Source organism: Tympanuchus pallidicinctus, unplaced genomic scaffold (assembly GCF_026119805.1).
Source record: "Tympanuchus pallidicinctus isolate F22 unplaced genomic scaffold, pur_lepc_1.0 scaffold23, whole genome shotgun sequence".
Classification (NCBI taxonomy): Eukaryota; Metazoa; Chordata; class Aves; order Galliformes; family Phasianidae; genus Tympanuchus; species Tympanuchus pallidicinctus.
The window spans coordinates 2,147,778-2,174,968 of NW_026294740.1; the positions used below are offsets into that span (position 1 = coordinate 2,147,778).

General features: G+C 51.4%; 1 protein-coding gene across 3 annotated transcripts; it reads left to right on the forward strand.

Annotated features, from left to right (window-relative positions):
- The first annotated feature begins 627 nt into the window (after positions 1-627).
- TVP23C (trans-golgi network vesicle protein 23 homolog C) lies at positions 628-27,191 on the forward strand. 3 transcript variants are annotated; one of them, XM_052688298.1, is made up of 7 exons: positions 659-709; positions 1,115-1,197; positions 2,544-2,688; positions 3,416-3,505; positions 4,688-4,819; positions 4,908-5,036; positions 5,942-7,481. In XM_052688298.1, exons 1-7 carry the CDS (start codon positions 698-700, stop codon positions 5,972-5,974), a joined length of 624 nt encoding a protein of 207 aa, XP_052544258.1. In that variant the 5' UTR covers positions 659-697; the 3' UTR covers positions 5,975-7,481. The 3 variants fall into 3 exon arrangements, with proteins under 3 accessions (XP_052544257.1, XP_052544258.1, XP_052544259.1); XM_052688297.1 differs by lacking the exons at positions 4,688-4,819; positions 4,908-5,036; positions 5,942-7,481 and adding exons at positions 15,086-15,176; positions 26,730-27,191 and having other exon boundaries at positions 628-709; XM_052688299.1 differs by lacking the exons at positions 659-709; positions 1,115-1,197; positions 2,544-2,688; ... (2 more) ...; positions 4,908-5,036; positions 5,942-7,481 and adding exons at positions 10,817-11,791; positions 12,134-12,303; positions 15,086-15,176; positions 26,730-27,191.

A 27,191-nucleotide genomic window follows, 5' to 3' on the forward strand; every position in this document is an offset into this window, starting at 1 on the left:
CATGGAGAAGTGCTGCTGGGCTGTGGTCCTGGGCCCCTGCTGGAGCAGGGCTGGGAGCAGCCGGTCCCAGAGATCCTTCCAGCCTCAGCTGTGCTGTGGTGGAGCTGCCATCAGTGCTGCACAGGAACAGCGATGGTGGTGCAGGGGAAACATTGGGATCTTATTCTCAGACCTTTCTTTCTGTACTTTCTGGTAGTACAGAACAGAACAGCAGAACAGTTCCATCAGCCGGTAGAAGGGTGCATGAGAAATCCAAAGCTTGTAGCACTGCCTCAGAAAAAATAACTGCTGCATTTAACCAAACTGAACGGGTGGCTTTGCATTCCTTTATTTCTGGGGGTAAAACAAGCGTTCGTGTTTTCCGCTAGTCCAGCTCCTGATAAGACAGAGCAGTGTCCGTTGTCTGACCCTGGACATTGGGGCCAGCATGCTGGAAACATTATTTTCTCGCATGAGAGGTTTGAGGCCGGGCTGTGGCAGGAGGGCTGCAGCTGGACGCCATGCCCAGCCCTCACAACACAGCATCGCAGCCACAGCTGGGCGCTCAACAGACCCCGCCCCACTCCCACGGCCTCCCTCTGGCGTCAGGGCCGTGCCCCAGTGCGCAGGCGCGGCGCTGCGACTCTCGCGAGATTGGCCGCGGTGGTGACGTGGCGTGGCCGGAAGTGGTGGTGAAGCCGGAAGTGGTGGTGAGGCCATGCTACGGCAGGTGAGGGCTGGGGGCTGCGCTGAGCTCGGTGTGGCCGTGGGGCTGCGTGGGGCTCGCTGAGGCTCGGGTGTTGCGCTCTGTGGGTGCTTGGTGGCTGCTTGGTGGCTGCTGCGAGCACTGTGTACAGGGAGGAGCGCAGAGGCTGAGCTGGCTCCTGGCTGAGGGGAGCACGATCGAGGCGAGGAGGCCTCGCCGCTCCTCCTGCCTCTGTTCAGCACGGGAGGCGCTGCCTGAATTAGCAGTCGTAGGAAAATCCGGTTCCTGTGTCTTTTCCTTATAGCGTTTGCTTCGTGTTTAAATCTCTAGGCGCCATCCCAACACTTCAGTGTAATCAGAAGTGACCCGGGTTGAAGTCGAAAAGCGATTCTCTTTCTCTTGTAACTTTGAGCTTGTTCCTCTCGTTAGGGCAGCAGTGATGACATTGAGGATGTCTCTCTCTTTGATGCCGATGATGAAGTATCCAGGAGATCAAAAAAGTCAAAAATAAGGTCAGTGACCTGGAGAGAGTTTATAGATGAGTTCTGGAGGAGGAGGGACTGTCCCATCCTGTTGTTTCTGTTTCTGGACACCGACAAAACGACCCTGGCCCCATTTTCTTGGCTGCTGTATTGTGTTGAAATACATAACAGCTAATATCTTTGTTTTGTTAGAAAGAATTGTAACTTTAGTAACTTCTGCTTAGCTGAGAGAGGTAGTTCCAGAAGCTCAGCTGGAATCCATGTATCTGTGCCTTTGTGCTTCTGAGTGTCCCCACGTTAAATGTGTGTACACGTTACTGTCTCTGAGCTCTCTGTAGCAGGTGGCTCTCACTGTGCCAAGTGCTGCTGTCTGGGCTGGCCTGTTATCTCTTTGCCATTCTCTGTTTCCTAGTGTGAGTGGCACTGCCCTGCTGCCTGCCACGTCCTGCTATGGTCACACCAGTGTTGGGCAGAAGCACCAGCACTTCTGCATAAGGTTTGCTAATCCTGAAAGAAAGTATGTGAAGATGAGCTCACATTCATTGATTTGTTGGGGAGGTACTCATGTTACTGGCAGCAGCAGGCTGATCAGTGTCTGCCAGGCCCTCAGTACCAGCAGTGACCGACCAGTATCGTGTCTGCCCTGAGATTTCCCAGGGACATACATGTAGCAGCAAGCTGGCAAGATGGCTGCTGTGAGCCCTTGATGCTGTGCCCATATATGTAACAGCCACAGACCATAAAGCATCAAATATCAGGATTAGCAATCATTCATAGAAAGCAAGGAGAATAATGTACAGCTACAGAGCATTTTCTCACTAATACGCTTTTTCTAGCTATAAGCAGAAGCTGGAGGTGGTATACTTGCATTCCCAACCTAACGTGAGCCCTTTCCTACACAGCAGTCATTTGTTCAGGCCATGATCTCTGTTTTCCCACACAGCTGGTAGTCTGAAATCCTGGTGTGGTGATGTTGGCTCTACTGTACATTTCTGAACAGGGCACTACACAAGTCAGAAAGGAGGCATGTCTGTTGTGTGATGGAGCTCAGTTTGCTGTTTCTTGTCAGAACCCTTTTCAAATTTACCTCAAAAAAATTGTCTTATGTTGAACATGAGGTTAAATAAATACTTGGCTCCTTCATCCCTAGATTCACATTGTGTTGGTTATGTCTGTGAGTGGAACCTTTCCTCCTTAGGATAATCTCCCAGTTAACTTTTTTTTAACCCATATTTTCAGCAATAATAACATACTGGTTTCATATAATAATGCTGATCCTTATCCTTGGTGGGAGAGGATCACTTTGCAGTGTTGATTCTCTGAAATTGCTTCAGTCCTGTCTGAAAGAACTGTGACCATGCTGTCCTTCATTCCAGGCATCCAGTGGCATCGTTTTTCCACCTGTTCTTCCGAGTCAGTGCGATAGTTGTCTATCTGCTCTGTGAGCTCTTAACTAGCAGCTTTATTGCCTGCATGGTGACAATCATCCTTCTCTTGTCGTGTGACTTTTGGGCCGTAAAGGTAAGTTCCTCTCATGCTTTTTGTTATCATGTCTAACCTATAGGAATAATTGAGTAAAGTGGTATTTGTTCCACAAAAAAAGAACCTTCTTTGTGCCTTTCCAACAAAACTACACCTGAGATGCACTCAAGTACTGCAGGAAGCAGCACTGTGTAGCTGATTAGCTGCTTTCTTTTTGAAAATCAAATGGAGATCTGTAGCAGACTTATTCTTTTTAAGGCAGCACAGGCTTCATTTTTAGAAAGGTCACTTCTGAGTCACCAGTATGCGTCATTTATGTTAGTACAGCAATTTGTTGTTGTGCTGAGTGTATCAGAAAATGGGTTTGGATATGAGAGCCTCGTGGTCTTGTTTGCCCACATGAAGCAAATGAGCAACATTGCAAATAGCAACCCAAACAGCCAAGCTCTGGCAGAGTCAAGAGCAGTGGAATATGAGGTCTTTGCAGGGTGTGATGCCTCTCTTTCTAAAATACAGCTAGCATTGTAACTTGTGCAGCCACTGAGAGCAGATTGCTGTGAAACCAGCAGCTGCCAATATGAGAAAGGGAATTTGCTGCCTGGAGAACTGAAAGCTTCTGAAAGAGCTAACAGCAATAAAATCTGGGGCTGAAAAACTATAATTTCTTGTGGGTGCAGCGTTGAGGTGGAGTATTCCCAAGGATCTGTTTGGCTAATGGTTTCTCCTGGTGGCGAATTGAAGCCTCTCTGCTTTCTGTCCGTTTCAGAACGTCACAGGGCGGCTGATGGTTGGCCTCCGCTGGTGGAATCAGGTGGATGATGATGGTAGAAGTCACTGGAAATTTGAATCTAGAAAGGTCAGTCTTCCTTTAGATGTTTCAGGTTTACCAACCCCCTGTTAATTACCAGTTATGTTTGTGGTGGTGAATTGCAGAGTTTAGAGCTTCCAGCCGCAGGTCTGTAACCGCTCGCTTGTTTCATGGTGGTACTGAAGGATAACATCATCTTTTATATTTTTTGCTTTATTTAAAAGCCTGATCAAGACTTGAGAAAAATGTTTGTGTACCTTCATTTTCACATAAAATGTTGTAAAGGTTCCCAGGTCTTATCAAGAACACTGAAATGTTCTGGTGTGAGCACAGAACAGCTGACGTATCTTTTACCTCCCATAGAAGATCATTGGAACTAGGCAAAACAATCCAGCATTGCTCATAGCATTACTGCTCCCCTGTGTTCATTCTGCCTGCTGCTGTGTGTCTGATCTGCCTTCTGGTGGCACCTCGTGTCCTGTCAGTTACCCTTTTGATCGCTGCCCGTTGTCTCTGTGTGCACAGGGCTAAGAGCACTTCTGGTGCACAGGTGTGGAGTGAGGTAAAAGTCATTGCCTGTGCTCACGTTGGAAATCTACAGTGGTGCAGAGTCTGGAACCCAAAACTTTGTCCAGATGAATTTGTGCCCCTGCAGATGAATTCTTTCTCAGAACTGTGCTTGTTGGAAAAGCTATAATCTGCTAGGGAAAGGATAAAAAATATCTAAACTGCTGGTAACACATTAAATTGAGCCATGAGCTCCCTCTGTTCAGATCTTTTAACTATTTGTAGGAAGAACGAATGATTGCTTGAGATCTTCTCAATAAAGAAGATCAGTAGTGCAGTGTGAGTCATATCTGTGTAGAAATTGCCTGACTTGATGGCCGTAAGCATCAGTATTTAGTACTGGCAGCACTCAGTGACACTGATTGTCTGTGCAGTGGTGTTAAGGTAGAAGGTGTTACCCGTTCTGTGTGTGGAAACTGAACCATGCAGCACATGTAACATTTCTCAAAGTTACTGAGGCTTTTTTGCCCCAAATATTCCAAGACAGACAATTTGTTGTTACTTCCCCCCATATGGAAACATCTTTTGTCACAAGGTATGGAAGCTGGTCTCCAAAGCATCCAGTACTGCTGTGTGGGGACAAAAGCCAGGAGACTTGGAGGTGCTGGGCTGTTTTGTAGTGATGGTGAGATCTGTTAATCTCCATTTACTTTGTGTTTCTAGGTATCAGCACAAGGGCAGAAAACCTCCTCAGAGTCAGAGTCCCGAATTTTCTGGCTAGGTCTGATTACCTGCCCGATCATCTGGGTGATATTTGCTTTCAGTGCTCTGTTTTCTTTCAAAGTGAAATGGCTGGTGAGTTGCCTCCCTCAACTCAGTAATGGACTTTGTTTGTTGCCAGTAAGGCGATGCAAATCTGTGACAGTATTTTCTTGTGCCTTAGGCAGTAGTTATGATGGGAGTGGTTCTGCAGGGAGCCAACCTTTATGGATACATCAGATGCAAAGTTGGCAGTAGGAAGAACTTGACAAGCATGGCAACCAGCTACCTTGGAAAGCAGTTCTTGCGGCAGGTGAGATATTGGGGTTTTGAAGCCCTCTAGTTGTGTTTGCTTTTGTCTGTAAGCTTCCTTCCTACCTGAACCATGAGAAGAAAGATTGAAAAAGGTGTTATTTGGAGTTCTTTAGTGGGACTCCAGTGAATTTGACACCCTCCTCCCAATTCTGCTCGTGAAGTCACAGATTAGCATGCTAATTGTGCTCCAAATGGAACTCCGTGTCAGCTTGTGTTATTCACTGGTGTCATGGACTAATGCCATAGAAGATACTGGAATATGGCTGGTCTGTTAGGAGCACGAGTGGAAAACGGTGACCGAGTGAAAGGATTTCTGATCAATTTTACTGCTCACGGAGAACTCATTGCTAAATTACTCCTTGTATTGCAGTACTTCCCCTTCTGATTGCACCAGCCCCAGAAACACTCATCTGGAGGCACGATGGGTCATTGTGCTTCTGTGCACAGCTGCACTGTGTGTATTCCTAGCTGGAATCATTGCTATCATTGCCTTCTATATTCTTCCTCACCTCCAACCAACTCTTCTCATCAGGGCCTCCTCTGCCTGCTGTAGCTCCCTGCAGCATTCGGCACCATGGGCGCTGTTTGACTTCTAGGCTGTCGTTTCACTTCTTCTTGTCCCAAGTTTCCTAACTGTGGCTCCCTGTTGCACACATGGTGGGTTGGCCGCTGCAGATTCCCAGGTGTCTGTTGTACTTATTGCCATCAGTGTGATAAGAAGCTTAAATATTGGCAGCACAGTCTGTGTTAGGTTTGTGTTCATTGGTAGCTTCTGAGCGCGAATCAAAGGCCCAGAGCAGCCTCAGTCTCTGGGAAAACATGAAAGCGTTGCTCCAGAACCATGGCAGTGAGTCACACAGTTCTCCTGTGATGTACTTGATTTTTTTTCTTTGCCTGTTGCAGACTGTGGCTAAAGAGGACCAGACAGCATCCTGAGCATGGTAGAAGCCTCAAGCTGGATTGGATTCAAAGTGGTGAAGCACAGAGAATGTTGGTCTGACCGTGAGATTTTGGAGCTGCTTAAATGAGGTGTGAATTAAAAGAAGTAAATACATTGTGCAAGACTTCCAGTTAACACTCCTAGCAGTTAATATTCAGTTTTCCACTAGCAGTTTGTGTTTAAGTCCTTTCTTAATTTGATTAATTAGAATTATATTGCCTGAACTTTGAATCAGAAGACATCCTAGGTAGTGCTCTGATGCAGGTTTATACTCACTGGATACGTTAAGAGAAAAATGCCAGGTAACCTTCTAAAAACCATGCTCACATGGGGCCTTCTGTTCTCCAAGAGCCATCCCCACCTCCTCCAGCAGTTGGTACCTCAGGTAGTTTTCAGTTGTGGGCTTAGCTGTGTTTTGTTTCTGGAGGTCTGTTACGAAGTTTAGATAGCTCTCTGTTGGCTCTGTGTCTCTCATTCTGTGATTTGAATGGCACTGAGGTTATTGCAGTGAAGGAAATCCAAAGGAAGTGTTGCTGTTGGCTGTAGGAGGATTTCTGAAGTCAAGTGGAAACTGCAGCAAGTGACTGCTGAGCAGCTCCAGACTTATTTTTCTTAAATGTTGTTGGAGGTTGGAGTAACATTTAACCAGGACTTTGATTAAATCTGAGTTTATGGAGATCCCCTGTTTTTCCTGCAGGCCTGTGTCTGTACGAGAAGCACAACTGGACTAAAAGTAGGTTGCAAGGAAAGCTGTACACAGTTTCAGAGGTGGAGGGAGTGTGAGAGCAGGTGATGGGCAGAGCTGTTAAAATGATGCCACCTGGTGTGAGCTGGTGCACAGGGCAGCAGGGAACGTCACTGCTGGGGTACCAGGACAGGAGGTTACACAAGCAGAGCTTCCTTCCACTCAGTTACTCACCTATGCAGCGGATTTGGGGGTAACCATTAAAACAAGAGCTGAGGCTGAGTTCAGGCTGCTTTCTACTGTTCCATGACCAAAAGGCGTTTCACATAATCTTAATGGAGTTGCCTGAAGACCTGGCATCAGCATGCTGACTTTGCAAGACATCTGCATGTCTTGAATCCGTGCAGCACACTGTGTTCCCCTAGGAATCTATGGGCTGGGGGAAAAAAAACCCATTTGTATGACGGTGAAATGTTGGCTTGCAGTGTTCACCTCAGTGGCAGAAATTGTGTGTTCTGTGTGCAAAGCTGAAAGGGCTCAGCTCCTTCTTGTCACGTCGTGCTGCTCAAGGCAGGTTGTGCTTTCACAGCGGGAGGTATTGTAAACTTCTGAAGAGGTATTTTAAATTAAGAATGTGGTTTCTTTTTGAATAATGGGTATTGTAAATTGTGGGATTGCATTAACATTGTATGTCTCCCTGGACCGTAGCAATACTTGGGGAGCTGTACATTTGTTTAACTCTTTGGATCGATACCTTTCTTTTGTAAATATATATTTATAAAATCTTGAGATTAAAATAATGCTTTGTTTAAACCAGACCGGGTGTCCCTTCTATGACTCATGGCTGAGCTCTGTTTATATCCAGTGTTCTTGTTTATGGTGGGTTACGTGTTAAGTTAAACACGTGCTAATGAGGAGCTCTGTCACGGTTGCTTTCACCTCAAGAGTCCTGGAAAGCTTGGCCTGTGTGAACACCTTCACAAGTGTGCTGGGATTGCTGTCACACACAGCCAGGTCAATCTGTGAGACTCGGCTGGTGTGCTGACACCCTGAGTGCTCTGCAAAGGTCCCCAGCTCTGGGGTGTGCTCTGCAGGTGGCAGTGTGCGCCAGTGCCACCACACAGCTGGCACTTCTATTCCCCATTGGCCTGGAAGAGGTGATTTCATTCTGACTGATGGAGATCATGTCAGATCTCCGTCATGAAACATCATCATGAAACAGCTGAAGTGAACCGTGAAGCCAAGGTGCTGCTGCAGCCACGGGGGGACGCACCAGTGCAGCCTCTGGCCCCTGTGGCATGGAGAAAGGAGATCCTTCCTGCTCCGGCTGAACAAGTCCCTGTTTGCCCTTGCTGTCCCAGGGATTGCAATGCCTCCAGCAAACCTGCAGCTGCCAGGAAGCTGTTCTGAGATATGTTACATGTTTTAGCCTTCATGTTTATTCCGATGTTGCCAAAGCTCCCAACAAACTGTTCCTGGAAAATAGAGAGTGCTTTTCTGGAAATCGGAGCGTGATTAATCAAGGACAGAGGCATTTATTAGTGCATGCCTTTAAGTACAGCCCTCTGTGGCTTATTTTTAGTCTCTTGGCAAACAGTCAGTTTCTGGCTTCTGAGAGGGCAGCATTTTATCACATTTCTCTGTGGTGTGGATCGGAACCAAATTTCTTATCGCTACTCCAGTTGGGTGTGATAGTCGTCTGATTATTTGTTTGCTTTCTGCCAGAGTTTCCTGTGGAAGAGGAAGAGGGAGTAGAAGCAGAAGAGGGAAATTCTCGGAATGTGCTTTTTCAGACAGGCCTCGGGGATCCACGCTCAGCTGAGTTCTAGAGCATTAGCTGAGTTCTAGAGCATTAGCTGTGTCACGCAGCCCCTCCTAACAAACACCTCCCTGCCTGGGTGGTGGCTGAGCTTTCAGGGCTTACAGAAGCAAAAAGAATCCAAGAACAATCATAGTGGAAAAAAAAAAGCTCTCTGCTCTGAAATAGACACATGTGCTGCTGCAAGTGCAGCTGTAAGGTGGGCTTGGAGTCCAGTACTCTTCATTCGGGATTCAGGGCCACTCTGTGTCCTTGGCATGTAGCTTCCCCACAACAGTGGCTGCATTTCTGTGCTTTTTGTGGCCCAGTGCTTTAACACAATGTGATGGATGTATCCTCAAAACATGGAAGCTGTACTGGCAGTTCTGCCCTACCTGGTGTGTCCCCTGTTCCGTGTGCCACCCTACCTGCCCCAGGGCTGCAATGGAAGGGTGAAAAGGATGTGATGTGGGAGGAAACTGCGCTGAGTGGGCGCTTGGAGTCTGTCTGTCTTTTCCTGCACTGTTCTCTTGGAGACCTGCCGGGCCCAGGGGGCTGCAGGGAGATGTCTATTGTAGCAGCTTGGCAGAGGCTGTGGTCAGAGCTGCTCACACGGGACAGGACATCCCCACTGCTATTTCCTAAACAAAAAGCTGCAGTGAGTAATTGAGAGTGACCTTTGGGGAGACCAAAGGGAGCAGGGATGCGGGTGAGAAGAGTGGATGCTGGCCAGGGCCCAGCACTGCTTCCAGGCCTCCTGGCAGGAAGGAATTTCTCGCTTCCCTCCTGCCGTTCTGTGCAAGCAGAACGTTTGTGAGCTGGCGTCCCACCTTCCTGCACGCAGCCCTCCCACCCCACCAGCCTGCAGCAAGTTGAGAGCCTCCTGCTGCCCTGATAAGACAGACAAAGGATAGAGAGCAAGGAAATGCTATTTCTGGTCTCCTGATAACAGTGTTTTTATACACAGAGAGGGCGCAGGCCCTTTGTTGTCTGCCTTTGTGTGCTGGAAGCAAACTGTCGCTTGGATGTGATTCCAGTTCCTCCGTACCCTCACACCCAGAATTGCCCTGGGCAGCAGCTGATCAGGTTCTGGCTGTGCTCAACGATGCTGATGCTTACCTCCCTTTAAGTGTGGCAGTTGGTGGGACAAGATCTCAAAGGCTGTGTCTGCATCTTAGTGTTTAATAGTGACGAACTTGTCCCAGAAGTTCCTGGCATCACTCCCTGTGAATGGAAATTGTAAAGAAATGAGGTGTTCCCAAGAAATCCCTTCTCCTGGTACAAAACCTCTCACTTTAATCCTATCCCTTGTTTTGGATTCTGCCACTTGCTGTTAATTTATAAGCTCCAATTAATGGCTATAAATGCCAGATCACCTCGTCCCCCAGCTGCTTGCTGTATATTCCACAAAATCCATAATTTTCCAGGTGGGACTTCCCTTGGGAAAAGCCCCAAGAATGCTCTCCAGCTGCCTCTTCTCTCTCTGAATTCTGCTTTTCAGGAGTCTGAGCAATTTGTTCAGTGAAGGAGTTTGATTTCCTGGTTGGTTATTCCTCATATTCCTCCCAGAGCCTTTCTAAAAATGCAAACCCAGCTCGGATTGCCCTTGCTGCCTCCCACCCGGCTGCAGCAGGACAGGCAGCGTTTGCCCAGGGCTCTGTGGCTCAGTGGGCTCATACCTGAACCCCTTGTGCTCCTCCAGGAAGCCTGCCTGGTCCTGTGAGTTATTGCTATTTGTGTTCTCCTCTTGCTCACACCTCTTTCTACGTAGTTCATTTTGGGTGAGTCTTTAGATATTTTATTTTTTTGTAATCACAAAGAAATGTGTAAACAGCTCCATAGTAACCTCTGGAGTAAATGAGTCACAGCCCTTCTGCCACAGGACGTTCTCTTTGCTCCTGTCTGCTGTTGTGTTTTCAGACCCTCAGCAGCTCGAGCTGTGAGGCTGTTACTCACCGTTTCCTGCGCAGAGCTGTGTGACTTCATCTGCAGCTCCTCTTCACCTATGGAACCCCCACGCTTATCATCTGTCCCTCAGCTGCAAGTATTGCAGTGTGAAGAAGCCCTGGGGGGTGCTGGCATTGCACGTGGGACGTGGTGCCTTTGCCACTGAGCACTGCCAGCCACGCTGGGTTGCCATAAGTGGCATAGCAGAATTCCACAGCTCCCAGCTACTGCCAGAGCATCAGCACAACAGGAGGAAAGCATGGATCCTGGAGCATCCTGGTGTGTTTTCTCTGTTTGCAGTGAGGTACAGAATGCTGGAGGACCGGGCAGCCCAGCGGTATCGTTAAACCACCTTTTAATTAGCACCTGCCCAATGATTCCCTGGGTAAAACCCTTGGGTCCTGTGTTTAAGGACAGCTCTAGCGGACATCAGGAGCAGCACCCTGCTTTGGAGCCCGTTCAGTCTCACACAGTGCGTTCACTTGATCTGAGCCCTTACGGCAGCAGAGGGAGCTCTCACGCTTGGCTTTGAAGAGAAAAAATAAAGGAGCAGAGAAAGTTTTCAGGAGGGGCTGCTGGAATCACCCACTTGCAGAAGTGCTCCTCCAGAAGTGGCTCAGCCCTGCCCTCCTTCCCTGCAAAGCAGCCAAGCACGCCGTGCTATTGAGCTCTGGAAATTCAAAGCATCTAAAGCATAAATCTCACCCACCCCAATCAGGTCCGTGCTGCTGCTAAGCCAGGTTTGTGTGCTCATGGTCAGCCCCTCCTTGATTAATCATTTCATGTTAAGTACGCTCTCAAAATGAATGTACTGACACGGAAAAGACAATTGAAAATGAGAGTCCAAACAACCAATGGAGGATTTTGCCTCTGCATCCAAGTTGGCAAATGAACATGGGCACTGGTAAGGAATAGTCACCCTCCAGATATTTCTGCAGAAAAGCCCAAGCAGGGAATGAATGATGAGAGAATGCAGGGACAGGGCTGATCCAGGAATGGGGCAAGCAGTTCGGCTGCAGCTCCACCTTGACCTATGCAAATCTGGTTGGGTAAAAGCATGTTCCTAGGGAAATGAAAGTTTCTGGTGTGGCTGTTTGCCAGCTGAAGGCCCCGGAGAGGAGCCCAGTGTGGTGGTGGTGCTCTGGGTTGAACAGCTTATGTGGGGCAATGTGATGTTGAGTACTGGAGGGTGCAATCTGAGGGGTCCTCTGCTCCGTGAGCAGCGGCTCTGGCTGGGAACAGGCTGTGGCTGTGCTGGATGCTAAGGACTTCAAGGTGGATTATGCATCTCCTGGGGTCACCAAGCCCCACATCGCAGCACAGATGTGACCTGGGCGCAGGGTGTGTGCATCCAGCACAGCCATCCACCCCCATACTCACCAGGTCAGCACAGTTCTGCTCTGTGTGTTGCAGCCAGAAGCAGGGCTGGGCTTGGGGCTGTCAGCACTCCTCGGGGAACCACAGCTTCCAGCTGCAGGGGATGAGCTCAGCATGCTGAGCCGCCACCTTTGGAAGCCTTTTGAGCCAGGGCAGAGCTTACTGCAATCCTGACCAGGTGGTTTTCTGCTTACAGTGACACCTGCTTGGTGCTGAGCACAGCCAGGTGAGGAGCTTTGGGGCCACGCTCTGCACAGCTGTCATGGATTTGCAATTGCACTGCAAAGCAATCTGTGTGCAGGATTTGCTGTCCCATGCATGCAGTCTCTGGCGTTGCTTTCCCCACAGGCTGAGTCCCCGCTCAGCTCACGGTTGGAGCGTGGACCTCTGACTTCCAGCTGCAAACATCTCCTCCTTGCACAAGAGGAAGCAGCCGAGCTGATGTGCATGGGAATTATCCCATGTCTTGGAACTCCTTCGGGTCTCGAAGCCATCTGCACAGCCCTGCCCGGGTCGGGGTGAGACATTCCGTTTTTCCTGTGTCATTTGGGATTCAGAGCCAACTGCTGGCCGTGCCTGTGTGCGGGGTGGCTGCGAGCCGTGTGCTGTCAGTGTGGTGTAACAATCCTGCTGTGTGGCCAACACACAGTGCTGGGTCGGTCACGTTCCATGCAGGAAAGGGGCAAAAGAGAAGGAGCACGAGTGAGGGGTTCTGTGATCCTGGGTGAAAGCGCTGTGTGTCTGCAAGGCACGGTGCAGGAGGGACAGTGCAAGTGTTGCAATAAACGTTGGTGATTTGGGGGCCCAGGAGGGATTTGTGAGAGCATGGATACAAATCTGTCATGGTGCTGCTGCGCTTTGTTAATTCATCCCATATGCTGTCCTGTAAGTGTGTCAGCAGAAGTGCTGCCAAATGGGAACTGGCAGCCCCCAGCTTCCCAAACCCTCCAAGTCAGGGCACCAAGCCCCGCATCATGCTTTCTTCTCCCCAAAATAAAAATCTTGAGCTGTCACCGGGGAGAGGGAGGATCCATAACCCCAAATGTTCCCTCTGAGGGCTCCTTACCCATGTGCACTGTGCTGCAGGTGCTCAGGCATCACTTGCAGCCAAACCTGGGCACGCAGCACCCATCTCCCATCTCTTACCATAGCGTGGTGCTGCTGGCGGTGTGCCCACATCCCACGTGCTGCAGCTCTCCCTGACCAAAACACCTCCGTCTGCAAGCAGTCAGGGCCGTGAATACATCACACATCCAGCCACTTCTGCCCCGAGCAGGGCTGGGGCTGCTGGGCTGGGACACCAGAAGTGACCTCAGCGCCGAAACTTGTGGCTGCACTGGGAGGGCTCTGCCCTCACCACGTGTGCTCTGAAATCCTCCTTATTTACGATGTAATGGGAAAACAGCGAGCGGCAGTCAGAGAGGCTGCACAGCGCCCGCCTTTCCTGTGCTGGCCAGGAAATGGGTGGGGGGCAGAACACACCCAGTGATGGAGACGGGATGGGGATGCAGACACGAATGGGGATAGAGAAGAGGATGAGGATGGGGCTTGGGATGGGGACAGGGATGAGGATGCTCTACTTTCTTGTGCAAAGCACTGCCCGTCCCATGAGAGGGACCAGACGACCAGCCCTGATCCCTGCTCCCAGGGCTGTTTGGGTGGAACTGTTGGCCTTGGCTAACCTCCCCATTGCCTTGGAGCACCCTCACTTTTCTGCATCCCTCTCAGTGCCTTCCTGTTCCCACCCCTCCCACCCTCGGCCTCCACTACAGGTGTTCCCCTTCATTGTCTGTGAGCAGCAGCTTGCAGCCCTCAGTCCTGACGTGACCGCACTAAATCAGAGCATCAAACCACGCCGTCTCTCTTACCCTGCTCCCAGCCTTCATCCTTGGATGCTGAGGGGCATCATGCTGGGGGCACAGGTCCCTTCCTGCAGGTGACCCTGGTGAGGGTGGCAGGGAAGGGGCCAGTTCAGGGAATGTGGGAGCAGGATGGGGGCAGAAGGTGCATAGAGTGGCAGAAGGGGGGAGAGGATGGGTGCATGGAGTGGGGCTTTGTTATCCCCCTCCACAGGCTCTCAGGGCACGGGATGAACAATGACACACTTCCCAAACTTGCCTGCCCCTTGCCAAATGCATTACTCAATGCAGAGAAACTGTGGGCGGCTGAATCCCTTCCTTATGAGCAATGGGGCAGTGAGCAGTGCAGCAGGTCCCCATGGGGTGGCTCTCCCACCTGCTGCAGGTGCCAGCACAAAGCTTGCTGTGAACAACACTGCTCCCATCCATTCCTTCCTTGCCAGGGATTTGTTGCAAGCAACAAAGTGGGAGTGCTGGGAGGAACCACGAGCTCCCAAAAGCTCAGTGCAGAAAATATCCATGAGGTCAGCCTGCTCCTACTGCTGCTATTGCAAAATACTGTGGGGGCTCTTCAGTGCATGGTGCAGATGTAGAATTTGCCATGGAACCACACGTGTCTCACACGTTGCCTAAAATGTATGTATGTGGATTAGAAATTCCCTGCCCAGGTGCTAACAATTGTGTGCAAACAATGGGGTTGCAGCCGGCGCCTGCCTGATCCCTGTGCCACTGTGCCCAGGAACTGGTGAGGGCAGGGCCACGGGGAAAGGTTGTGGGGTCAATGGTGGGAGAGTGGGAATAAGGGTGCTGTGTCCTCTACTGTGCTTCTCTGGGACGAGGAGGAGAAGGGTCTCAGTATCGGCCAGGAGGGGGGTGGGGGCAGAGGATGCCACTGAGCATCAGTGTAGGGTGTTGCCAGTGGTGGCTGGGGCGGTGCTGATGGCCCCGGGGCTGCTGCCAAGGTTGGAGGGCTGCAAAGCTGTCCTGTGCTCTACGTGCTTGCTGTTATGGCAAAGCAAAGTCATGTATTTGAGACTGCAGAGAGCTCAATGGGGGGAAACCACCTTGTGCCATGGGATCACTGGGGCTGTGCCAGGCTGTGTGTGCCCAGCACAGGGTGAACAAGCTCGGCTTAGCTTGAGCAAAGGCAATCCAGCCTGCCCACTGCTGCTAAAGGATGGTGAGCTCTGTGCTGTATCCAATGCATGGGAGCAGGTTCAAACCCTTTGCCATCGATGCATACTTGGGCTCAGTGCTCAGGGCAGTGTGAGGCTGCAGTGTGACATCTCTATAGAAACCCCATGTTTGTTGGCAGCACAGCAAGCTGCTGGCCTGCCTGCTCCTCAGAGAGAATGAGAGAAAAGGTTTCAGCCCTGCAGCCTTTTGAGGATGTTTTGTTCCCAGATTCACCATGTGCTCAGTGACGGGTGTTATTTTGAAGGAAATCCTGGAGCCTCTGGAGCAGAACACTTCTGACCACTTGATGCTGATGGAGACGTCTTCCATCAACACCTTCAGGAACTCACGTGCAGGTGAGTGCTGCCGGGGCTTTGGTGCTATGTGTGTGAGAGCTCAAACATTCTCCATGCTTGAAGCTGAGTGCTGTGCATTGCTGAAGGAGTCTGCAGCCCTGCTACGTGCACTGGGTGATGCTGAGCTGTTTCCCAGCCCCGTTCTCTGGGCAGGAACCACAGCTGCTCCATGTTCAGCCTGGATTTTGTAGCCCAGCTTTTTCCCAGAGGATGAGGCATATTGCTTGAAAGCTCTGCTCTGCTTCTGCACGTGGTGCTGAGCAGTGCCTGAGGCTCGTGCTGCATGCAGACACACAAGATGCATACGTTACTTGGAGCACTGCCCGGGAACATGGAAAGCAGATGTTGGGCTGCGACCCGGGATGAGCCGTGCTGATGGTTGGTGGGATGGAGGTTGGCAAGGAGCCGTGTCTGGAGATGCAAACAGTGCTGAGGGGGCTGTGCTTAGGCCTGCTGACTGCTGTTCTGGAGCTCAGTGGGAAGCAGGCTGAACCCTGGGTATTTTGTCCACATTTCCAGATGAGGGTTTCTCTGCCTTGCCTTCAACAGTGCTTCTGCCAAAGGTTTTGTTGCATCTTGGTGGAACATGTGCCAATGAAGCTGTGGAGGTAATGTGGATGGTGGATGCAGCAGTGGCCAATCTCTTTGTGTATATGAAGTTTATCTATTTGCTGTTATTATCTGTGGCAAGTCTGTTGTTCCAAAATGGGATTGGGTGAGCCCAGCCTCCCTTGTCTGTCCCAGAGCTCCTGGGCATGGGGCATGACACAGGTAATGTGGTTTTAGGAGCATCCTTTGGTCTTTCCCAGTATACCCTATGAAGCAGGGAGAATCTGGGAAGCTGGGACTGATCTCCAGATCCATTTGAGCTTCAGACCCAAAGGAAGGCTCCCATGGGCTGGGCACTGAGCTCCCTGACTCCAGCAGTGGGGTGGCAGGAGCTGTCTGACTCTATCATAGAATCATAGGTTGGAGCTGGAAGGGACCCCTAAAGGCCATCTGGTCCCATCCCCTGCACTGAGCAGGGACACCCACAGCTCCATCAGTGCTCACAGCCCATCCTCTAACCTGGGCTGTCTGCAGGGATGGGGCACCACCACCTCTCTGATCAAACAAGCTTGAATAGTAAGGGTCTTCTCCTTATATCCAGTCTGAATCTCTGCTCTTGTAGTTTGAAGCCATTTCCCCTTGTCCTATGAAGAGTTTGTCCCCTTCTTTCCTGCAGCCCCCCGAGATTCCAAAGGCAAACAGAGGCAATATGTATTTACAGCAACAATTGGAAGTGCACGGCCAAAAAGAGGCTGCAAAAAGTCTCTCGAGGAGACGCGAGCAGCGCTGTTGGGAAGGAAAACAGCGCAGTTCTGGAGCAGCTTCCCTTTCTTCTTTTCTCCTCACTCACACGTCACACATTTCGGGCCCCTTCCTCAGCTATATTTGGCCACCCGTCCGCACAGCACTTCCTTTAGTGCCCAGGCTTTGCTGGCCCGCCTGCTGCCGGCCCCATCCCATCCCCGGCCGTGGCTTCCGCAGGGCGCGCCGGGACCGCTCCCTTTACGGGAGGATTAATGCACGAGCTCGGTATTCCTGTCCCCAAGGCTGCCTGCTGGATGCTGAACATTCCCGCATCGCATTTCCAGCGTGTCACGGCCTCACAGCATCTTCCTGCTCGGAGCAGACGCTATTTTGGCATGGGGTCACATTGCACGCTGCGCTCAGAACAGCGCACGGAGGGGGAGCCGTGTGGGGTTGGGCTGCATTTGGGGCCGGGGGTCCGTGCTGCAGCAGGAGCACCTCGGGACGCGCCCCGCAGCAGCGCCACTGGGCGGGCAGGGAGGGGTTCTCCTTTGCTAAGGAGAATCTCATGACAGAAAAAAAAAACAAACAGTGCCGTTTTTCCATTTTGAGAGATCGTCCTCTGCTCTCTTGGCTGATCAGACACCAAGTGGATGCTTTCCAGTAGGCGCTGACTTTTCTCCAAAAAGTAAATTTCTTCCAGCAGAATAGTTAAGAGCTGAAGCTTTCCTCCTCCCAGCTCACTTCCAGCTGCTGCATCTCATTACTGCTGCTGAGATTGGATGGTGCCCGCTCGGAATGCTTTGGTACAAGGATCTTTTTCCATGCATAGCGACGAAAGGGTGGGCCCTTAGAGCAGGAAAGCAGAAGAGACTTTGAGAAGTCTCAATGCTCAGAGTTATTCCAAAAGCTGAGCAGACAGCCCTGAGCCTGCTCTGAGCCTCCAGCCCAGCAATGCCATGAGCTGGTGCAACGTACTTGCAGGCCCAGGGGTTGCCTTGTGGAAGGGAAATATTGGAAACCACAGAGGGTGACCTTTTGCTTGGCGAAATTCCTTCTGGTCACAGCTGGAAGTGGGGATTTGAAAGTGAAGGAAGGAACAGTGCTTGCAGAAGTGGGCTGTCCTGCAGCAAAGGGGGGGGGGGGGGGGGGGGGGGGGGGCTTGGTCTCTGCAAGCTCATAGAGTTGGAAGGGACCCACAAGGATCATCAAGTCCAGCTCCTGGATGGACACAGGACCACCCAAAAATCAGACCACACGTCGTAGAGAATAGCAGAATATAGAGACCATACGTCTGAACTCAGTGCAGGCCTTCCCCAGACAGCTTCCAGGGTGGTTAGGAAAGAAAGAGAGGAGAAGGTATGGATGGAGGCTTTGCCTCCCCACACAGCAGCGTGGAGGTGTGGAGAGGCTGATTCAGTCTGTCAGGAAACCCTTAGTCCTCATTGGCTGGAGACTTCACAGACACTGGAGGATCCCTCCTGTGGGTGATGGATTTGTATGCTGACACCTGGACCAGAAGATGAATGACCTGCAGGTCTGCAACCCTGTTTGATGGCAGGATCCATGGCAACTGCCTGCACAGTTGTGTTATAGTGTGTCTCAGCAAAGGGAAAGCACGTGGCATCCCTGAGTGACCCACTGCCACTGTGGGAATGGTGTTGGGGCTGCAGATGACAAAAAAGGAAGGGAAGGGCAGGAAAGAGAGAAGCATCCTCCTCCCCAGCATCACTCCAGTTAACATCGCCTCCTCCAAGAGGACTTTTGTAACATGCTTTGACTCCTGTTGGGCAAGGCAGGGGCTGGGTTCCCCCACTGGGTGATGGTCTGCATTGCTGCGTTTGCTGCAATGTTGCCTGAGCACAGCCAGGAACTGGTCTTGGAGAGTGAGGAGGGATGAAATATTCTTCTCCCTTCTGTGCAGCTGTTGTTTCGGTTTCGTGGCAGAGCTGTGCAACGTGGGATCATAGAATCACAGAACCATAGCCTGGGTTGAAAAGGACCACAATGCTCATCCAGTTCCAACCCCCTGCTATGTGCAGGGTCACCAACCACCAGACCAGGCTGCCCAGAGCCACATCCAGCCTGGCCTTGAATGCCTGCAGGGATGGAGCATCCACAAGGATCCCATCCACGGGGATCACCGGTCTGATGTCTGCAGAGGGCTGCGCTCTGCTCCTGGTGGGAGTGCACTCCAGAGGGATGTGCACAGCCCTCAGTACAGTCCTGAACTCAGTCTGCAGACCCAGGCTCAAACCTGGAACCATGACATTGTTCCATCCCTGTGACATGTCCTGGGCTGAAGGGTTCCCCTCTGCTGAAGCTCTGAACCTGAGAGCAGTGCCTTTGCAGAGCTGTGGGAAGAAGATGAACTTTTGACTCCTGAGTAATCCTGGGAGCTGCTATCCCTCCTGAACAGCACTGCCAGCCTGGTTCCTCTCCCTTCACTTCTGTGAGTTCATCTGACCCCAAATCCAGCAAACCCAGCACTCGCTGTGTGCTTTAACCACCGCCTTTGGGGTTTGTAGTGCTTGCCAAAGCCTGGAGGTACTGGAAGCTGTGGCACGATGCCTGGGAGGGGAAAGGAGGTCAGTGTGTTGCAGCATCCCCACAGCAAACTGACTGCAGAAAAGGGGCACCGTGACAGCAGGAAGTCCAGTGTTTGCTGTCCAAATATCAGCCCGATTGTTTGGGGATGGTCTGCAAGGAGCTGCACTGCCAGGAATAGAGCATGGTCACAGGGAGTGCACTTCTGGTGGCCTCACTCCTTGTCACCGTGTGTCCCAGCGCTGTCCCCATGCTGTCACCGCTGGGTGACACTGCCAGTCAGAGCACATGGGAGGGAGCTGCAGCATTCCTGTGGGATTAACCCAGAGGAACACGAGAAAGCATAACCCCACATGGCTTGTAAGCTGCACACCCTGGTATGTATGGTGGCATTTCCAGCAGACCTGCCATAGGAGTGTCCCATGCCTGGGCCATGACATGGTGCTGGAGAGCTCTGAAAACTCTGCCTCTGTGCAGACTGCAGCATGAATGTGGGTCTGTGCATGGAACGGCATCTCCCTGACCTCCCTGGCAATGCTTGGATGGGTGAAGCTACACGCCTGGCTTTGCTTTTTGCATGATCCAGCTCACGGCAAGGCTGGCTGAGCTGCTCTGTTGTTGTGAGGGGTAGGAGATTTGCAAGAGCCATCACAGGAGCTGCACTACAACAACATCCTATGGCAGCACGTTGCCAGGCAAAATCACAGTCACAGTGTAGCTCAGACTTTATGGTCCTTTGAATTGCATTTATTTATACAAACACATGGAGTGTTGTGGCTTTTATTTCAGTCCCTAGGGTAGAACAGCCCATAGGGCTCCTTTGGAGGTTGCTCAAGGTGCTCAGCTTGGCTGCAGAGGGTTTGCTTCTTACGGCCAGGGCGTTTACAAACATCAGAACTGCAATGAGTTGTTTTGAAGACTTGCAGTGTAAAAACCCCATCCTGCTGTGCTGGGGTCCACAGATGAGGTGTGAGGTGGGGCAACGCAGGGTGCAGGGGGAGGCAAAAGATGTGGGGATGTGGCTCTGGCTGCACTCCTTCCCCACCATGAGCATGCACTCCTTAATGGAGTGCAATTGTTGGGCTGCTGCTCAGCTTCAGATTCCTGCTCTGCCTCCTGGTCTGTGTGATGTGTTTGTCTTTTCAAAATAGACAAGATTTGTGTGGATGAGGGATTTCTGTGGATGAAAGCTTTGCCTGGCTTTCGTTGCTGATGCTCTGCATGCAGCACTCACGCTCCCACCCAGGCACTGCACCCACGGGTCTCTGCAGGGCGCTTCCAACCCTTTGCACTGCAAGAGCTTCTCGGTAGGTTGTGCATGGAAGTGCATGGGAAGGATGGAAGCTCAAGCAAGAAAAGGGAGTTATTTGCTTATTGCTTAGGGCTGCAAAGGGTTAACTCTGCCGTGCTCGTAGTGCTGTGGAAGTTGAGCAATCTTGTCTTTATTACGGAAAGTCAGACTGGGAATTAGGAAGGAGACTCCAGCCAGCCAGGGAGCTTTCCCAGAGGTTTGGAGCCTGAGCACTGACTCCAAGCGGCGATGCCAGAATTTCTTTCAGGGGCCTCTGGAACAAAGAGGAGAGCGGGTTGGGCTTTTGAACCGCCCCACAGCTCCTCGTGGCTCCCATTGCTGTGCCGCGTGCCCCCCAAGCGCGGGGCTCACAGAGCTCCCATTGTTCCCAGCGCTGCTTCCTCTTCTGCAGCCCTGGAAGTGGCAGCGCCCATTTCTTGTCACCGCCCTCCTCGTGGCTGCAGATCTGAAGCCCCCCCCTGAAAATGCTCAGTGCCCCAGAGCACAAAATCTGCCAAAGCGATGGCTTATGGCTGGGTGCTGGGGAGCGGGGAGGGCTACTCTGCTGGAGCTCTTATTGATTGGAGAGGCAGAGGTTTTGCATTCATTTGGGTTGGGTTTTTGGAGGCAGTCAGGTTTTAAGGTCCATCTCTGCTTTGTCCCAGGGCTTGCTGCTGCTGCTATGGAGGGCATGAGAACAGGGCATTTATTTTCTATTTGTCTTCAGTCTTTTGTGCAAAGCCTGTCCTGAAGTGACCTTAGGGCTGTGCCTCTTTAGGGAGACGTGGTGACTCCAAGCACACTTGGAAGGGCTGTTTTCCCCTTGGTGCCCGTTGGGTGAGGTGGGGAATTGCCTGCGGGCTGCACCATGCGAGGGTGCTGATGGGAACCTTGAGCTGCTGTGTCAGGGCTGGTCCTGCTGGGCATTGCACAGAGCAGACGTCAGCTTTCCTCCCCATCCTGGCAGTTGTGCAGCAGCAGATCAGCTGCCTGAGGAGGACAGGCTGTTCTCCAGTGCAGGGTGGGAGCAGCTTTGGGATGAGCATCCTGCTGGGGTTGTGGGGGGGTCAGATAGCAGGCTCATCCTTAGCAAACCTGGGGAGATCTCTGTGTCTTTGCCAAGATGAAATGGAGGAGATCTCCACGTGCTGTGTCTGCAGTGCTCGTATGCTTGGCTGTTTCAGGGCTGGTCCAGGGCCAGGTGTGAACCCGGTGCATCTCAAGGCTCTGCTCCTCTGCCATGAGGGCCTCTTGGGGACAAATGGTGGCAGCCTGGGGACAGAAAACATCGGAGAGTCGGACAGTGGATCCACATGTGAACATCTTGTTCTCTGTGTCCCGCTTTGTCCTGCACTGTGGAGCACGGCCCATTGCGTCTCCAAGGGGAAAAAATGTCCAGAAATTCCACAGACCCTTCAATGTCGTTTCTGTTCTGCAGTGAGACAAAAAAGCTCCCTTTGTGCAAAGGCTGAAAGAAATAGCCCAATCCCACAACGTTCCCAAAGCCTTAATGTCAACTATTTGCCTCCTTGTGCTTGCACATCAACAAGCATTCTCCTGCCTGTGCATTCTGGCTGCTCGCAGCTCGGTGTGCTTGGGCACGCTGGAAACACGGGCAGGAGACTGGGAGGATGCAGTGCCTGCTGGCTGGAGCAACTCTGCTTTCTGGTTCTTATATTCCACTGACAGTTCTTCAGAGCTTGCTGCTATTTGCTTCTGGACAATCAATTTGCCCCATGGTTCAGCCATGCACCCAATGCCCATTGGAGGCCATGGTTGGGTGCTCACCAGCTCCCAGAACAGAGAAACAGAACTCCTGTGCTGCAGTTTGGTCTTCCTGGGGTGTCCTGTGTTTCCAGTCCCCATCCTGTTGCTTCCTTCCTCCCCCAGACCTATCAGAGCCTGTGATCATCTCTTTCCATCTCAGTTGCACAGCTTCCCCCTTCTGATGCTTAGGGAGGAGTTTGGGTTGGAAGGACTTCATGGTGAATTTCAAAGAGTGAAGTCAGATGAATGAATAAAGGGTGGTTTTGTTGCTCTTATCCTTTCATCAGCTTTGTTTGGGTTCCAGCAGTTCTTTCTGCGGCTGCTGCTCCATCTGGCTCCTCACGGAGGGGTCACATTAAGATCCTGCTGAAGATGAGTGAGTTGCTGAGGGCTGAAGCTGATGTCTGGCGAGGTAGAACTCATTTCTCTCTGCGTTGCTTAAACAGAGAGCCGAAATATCTTTGGCGAGGAACCCATAAGGCAGGAAATTCCTGTCCCCCAGTGATGCAGGCTGAGCTAAGGGACTGTAAAACACAGCAGGACAATGTGCCTGATGGGGTCTGTTGCTGTTCCTGAAGGGGTGGAGGTCCCCCACCCTGGGACCTAGGAAAGTGGAAGGGGTAGGCACAGCATTGAAATGATGGCACTGAGCAGTCTGCAGAGATTGAGGTTTGCTCAGGTCCTGGGCATTTACCAGTCCATCAGTGACTTCTTCCAAGGGGAAATCTAATACGAAGGGGATGTCTTCCCAATCCCACGTAGTGATAAATAGGAAAGCCTTGCAGTTACAGTAAGCTTTGGTTTAACACTTGCTGGCAACAGAGGCCGAGCACAGTCAGATGAAAACAAGATTCTCATCCCGTTAGGGAAATCAGCTGCTGACGTCTTCCCAATTCAGATAAGCATTTAGTGCTATACTTCAAAGACAACGTGACCTCCGCCCCACATGCTGTGCAGGTGAGACCCTTACCACCAACGCTGATTGCTGCAGGGAGACCTGTGTATGGGTCCCCATGTGCACAGTGACCCCCCTGTGGCATCTGCTCCCTTCCCCACCCACCCTGGGGGGGGGTCACCATGGGGGGATGGGGGTTACCGTACCCTGGCTCCGAATGTGGGAACCACACGGCCAAAGACAAATGAATGGGAACCAGAGCCTGGGGCCTGTCAGCAGGGGCTGGCTTGGAAGCAAATGAAAGAAGAGAAGGGAAAAAATAATGAATTACTGCGAGCTTCTAAAAAACACAAAATAGCCGCTTTTTATTTCAGAGAATTCCCTTTGCAGCATGTAATTTCATTTCCCTGTCTGCTTTCATGGCGTGCTGCGGGTGCTGTCAGAACAGCCTGATTTACACCACAACTCTGGCTGTTGCTCACGCGGGTCCCTCTAAATATAATGGTGTGAAAGCTGTCCCACTGCCAGCAGTTCTTGCACGAGCTGCAGCGTGGAGCAGCGTTGGATGCTTTGTGGCACAGCTTTCAACAAGAGCAGCCCTCCCTCCTTCCAGTTAGGAAATCTGTGCTCTTATTGCACTGAACATCTCAACCTTGTTGGCTTTATGTGCCTTGCTGGTGGTATCTGAGGGTCTGAATGGACGGACTGAGCAGCACCTAGCGTGTGTTTGATGCTCTGGTTGATGAAGGCAAGGTGTGCTCTGAGCACCCCCAGGGCCCAGAGATTGTTCCCTGTTTAAAATTGGCCATGTATCCCGATTCTCATCGCTTCAGTCCCAGTCTCTGGAGGACACTGCAGTGAATGTCCTCTGCAGTAGCTTGGAGGGTACGAAAAGAACTCCAGCTCTGGTTAGATAGGGATGATTAAAAACATTAATTAATTTTTAAAAATTCCTCATTGAATCCTGCTTTTGTGGGTGGGTTTTTCCAAAACATTTGCTCCCACCAATGAGGAGAGAATTACACTTCAAGGGGAAAAAGTTAAACTAACACAGGGTGTTTTTCCAGTCCTGTTCTAGGTATTACATCCTTTGGGGCCCTCTTTGGAAGCCATTCAGGTGGGGGATATTTTAGCTTTCTGTTCTGGAGTTGAGACTTTCAGCAAAAGTGCATAAAGTTTAATGCTTCCAGGGTGAGTGCTGGCACAAGCACAGGGAAGCGTCCAGCTGGCAGGAGGTGCAGGAGAGGTGCCTGGTGCCCCTGACCCTTTGGTCCCATAATTGGCCTTTTTAGTCATTTTATGACCTTGCTTCTTTGTTCAGATTATGTCTATCTATCTACTGGTTGGGTGCTGGGAGCTGGTGAGTTTGGATGTGTTTGTGGTTGGTGGGGCACAGCTGGAGACAGGATGGGATGTGATGGAAAGCCTGTGGGATGGAAAGCTCACTGCTTTGGCTGCATGCTGCTGTGGAGCTGGGCTGGCACTGGGGCAGAGAGGAGAGCTGGAGCTCTTCCCCTGGAGCAACTCACAATGGATTTCTCGGCTTCTGATAAATCCCAGCCTACGATGCCCACACTGACCCTTCCTTGGCAGCAGGGTCAGCCAGCTGTGCCAGCACAGCCCTGCAGGTGGGTCTCGCTATGAAGCAAAGGAGCTGCTCTTCCCAGAGGGCTTCCAGGGATGTTGTGAGCTTTTCTCCCCACGTTCCACAATCTCTCCCAGGCCGGTAGCCAAGTACGAGTCGTAAATAACCAACAGTGGCTGAGGACAATCCCATCTCGTTTTGCTGTGAGGTTCAGCTCTAGGCTCTCCTTTGGCTTCACCTCTCCAACCTCCTTCTGTGAGCCCATGATCTGTGCTGGCTGCCCCCCACTGGAAACGCTCCGAGCCTGGAGCAAAGGGTTACAACCTCTGAGAGCTGCATCACCATGGACATCGGAGGGACACGGACCATCCTAGCTTATCAGAACAAACACATCATATTAGCACAGAGCGTGCCACCCTCCAACAGCCCATAGCTCAGAACCGGGCTGGGTTTGGCACGGCATTCCCCAGCTGTGGAGCTGTGGAGTGTGCGCAGCATAGGTACGGAACAGCAGAACATTATAACAACAGCATTTCAGTGAGACTATTTTAGTTTTTTTTTGGCGATGGAAACTTTTTCCTGCTGCCACGTCAGGCTTCTCCTATTTATAAGAGCCTGTGGGGCTGCTCGGGGCCCGGCTGGGGGTGTGGGGCTCATCCCCACCGTACAGAGCGCCGCAGGATGCGGCTTGGGGCAGGACCACTAAAAATACACTTTCCCCCCTTCCTGTCCCTATGGTTTTGGCAGAGGATAATCCAAAGCGGTTCACTTTAAATGCTCTCACTTCTCAGAGCTCCAAGCTGCTTTAATTTGTACCAGCAGTGCGTGGCAGGGCTTGGGGAAGTGCATGCAGCTCTGTTCCCTACCATCCCCATTCCTGAGCACCCTGCTGTTGTTCAGATGAGGACTGGGGTATTGCAGCACAGCGTCAGAGCCCAAACATGCCCAAGTTTATCTTTTTTTTATTGGGTGCAGCTTGCTTATTAAAACTGACCCCTGGCAGGAGGGGGGAGGCAGAATCTGCCCCAGTTATAGAAAATAAAAAGGCGGCCTTGCTCTGCACCAGGACCACAACCACCCGCAGCCACCGCTTGTCCCCGCATGGTCTGAGGACAGTGGAGTGACCACCTCTGTTCGTCCTTTGTATCTGAGCTTGCTGCTCAGAGCTCACAGCAGAACCACGGCACAGGGTTTGTCCCTTGGCAGGTCTGGCTCTCCAAGGCAGTCCTGGTCAGCAGGGTTCCTGGTGTCCATCTCATAATGACTGCTTGTGCTCAGCCCGCTCATGTTTATGGCTGGATGACTCAGTTACACACACACTGAGTGCTGCCCTAGGCCAAGGTGAGGTGTTAGAGTCAGGCAGGAAGTTCTGCTCTCGGCTGATGAGATTTTTAAATGATTGATGGAATTTGAGGAAGAACAAGCTGGTTTTATGAAAGATCTGTGTAAAAATATTGACACCAATGATATGATTGGTCATGATCTATAGCTCCCTTCCTCATTCCCTTGGGATTTTCTGTGATGTGTTTTCCCTTGGTTGGGCATCTCCATAGGACCATAGTGAGGCTTGCATTGCAAGGGACTTCAAAGATCATCCAGTTCCAACACCCTGCCATGAGCAGAACTTCCAACCACTAAAGGGCTTTTAAAGGTTCCTTCCAACTCAAACGATTCTATGATGCTAGATTAGGCTGCCCACTGCCCAATCCAACCTCATCTTGAACACCTCCAACGATGGGGCACCCAGAGATTTTTTGGACAACTTTTTCTAATGTCTCACCATTCTCTAAGTAAAGATTTTTTTTCCTAACATCTAACCTAAATCTGCCCTCTTCTAGTTGAAAGCTGTTTCCCCTTGTCCTATCACTGTCAGACCATGTGAAAAAATCTTCCAGGGAAGACCTGCTCTGATCCCCCAGCCATTTCTGACAGTGCTACAGCCATAGCACGGCCCTTGCTGATCCGAGTGTGGCCTCCATCTCCTTGATGGCAATGGAGGCACCTTTCATTGGAGGCATCCTCTAACTAGAGGCATCATTCACTACTGGGACATCCTCCACTGGAGGCATCCTTCATGGAGGCACCCTTCCTCATGCACCTTCCACAGGAGGGAGGAAGCCAGGAGGTCCCATCTGTGGCCATGCTCTCACCATGTCTCTTTTTTTTGGCTTCCAGAGCACACCCAGCCCTCAGCCAACGTGGGCCTGCCTGGCCACCTGCTCCAGTGCCACCTGCCCCAGTGCCACCGCACATACCCTGCCTACACCACATACACAGCCCCGGTGGTGAAGATGCTCGTGGAGCAGGATGGGAGGAGAAGGCACACAGCCACCCGTCCCGTGGCCACTGAGCAGAGCACAGCATCACCAGGAGCTGCCACTGCAGGGAGGCCCTCATTGACATCCATAGCGAGTGGAGGCAGCAGTTGTGAAGGTGTGGAGGGCTCTGCGGGGAAGGCAGTGCCCAAGAGCAGCTTGCCACCACCAAGTGTTTGCAGGGTTATCTTTGCCAGAAAGGCTCCTCTGCGTGTGGCGCCGTGCAGCAAGAAGAAATGAGACCTGTGTAGCTGGGAACAAACAGAACAAGGAGAATCTCCACTGGTTTCCTGAGTGCATTAAACTACAAATGAAAACAGCA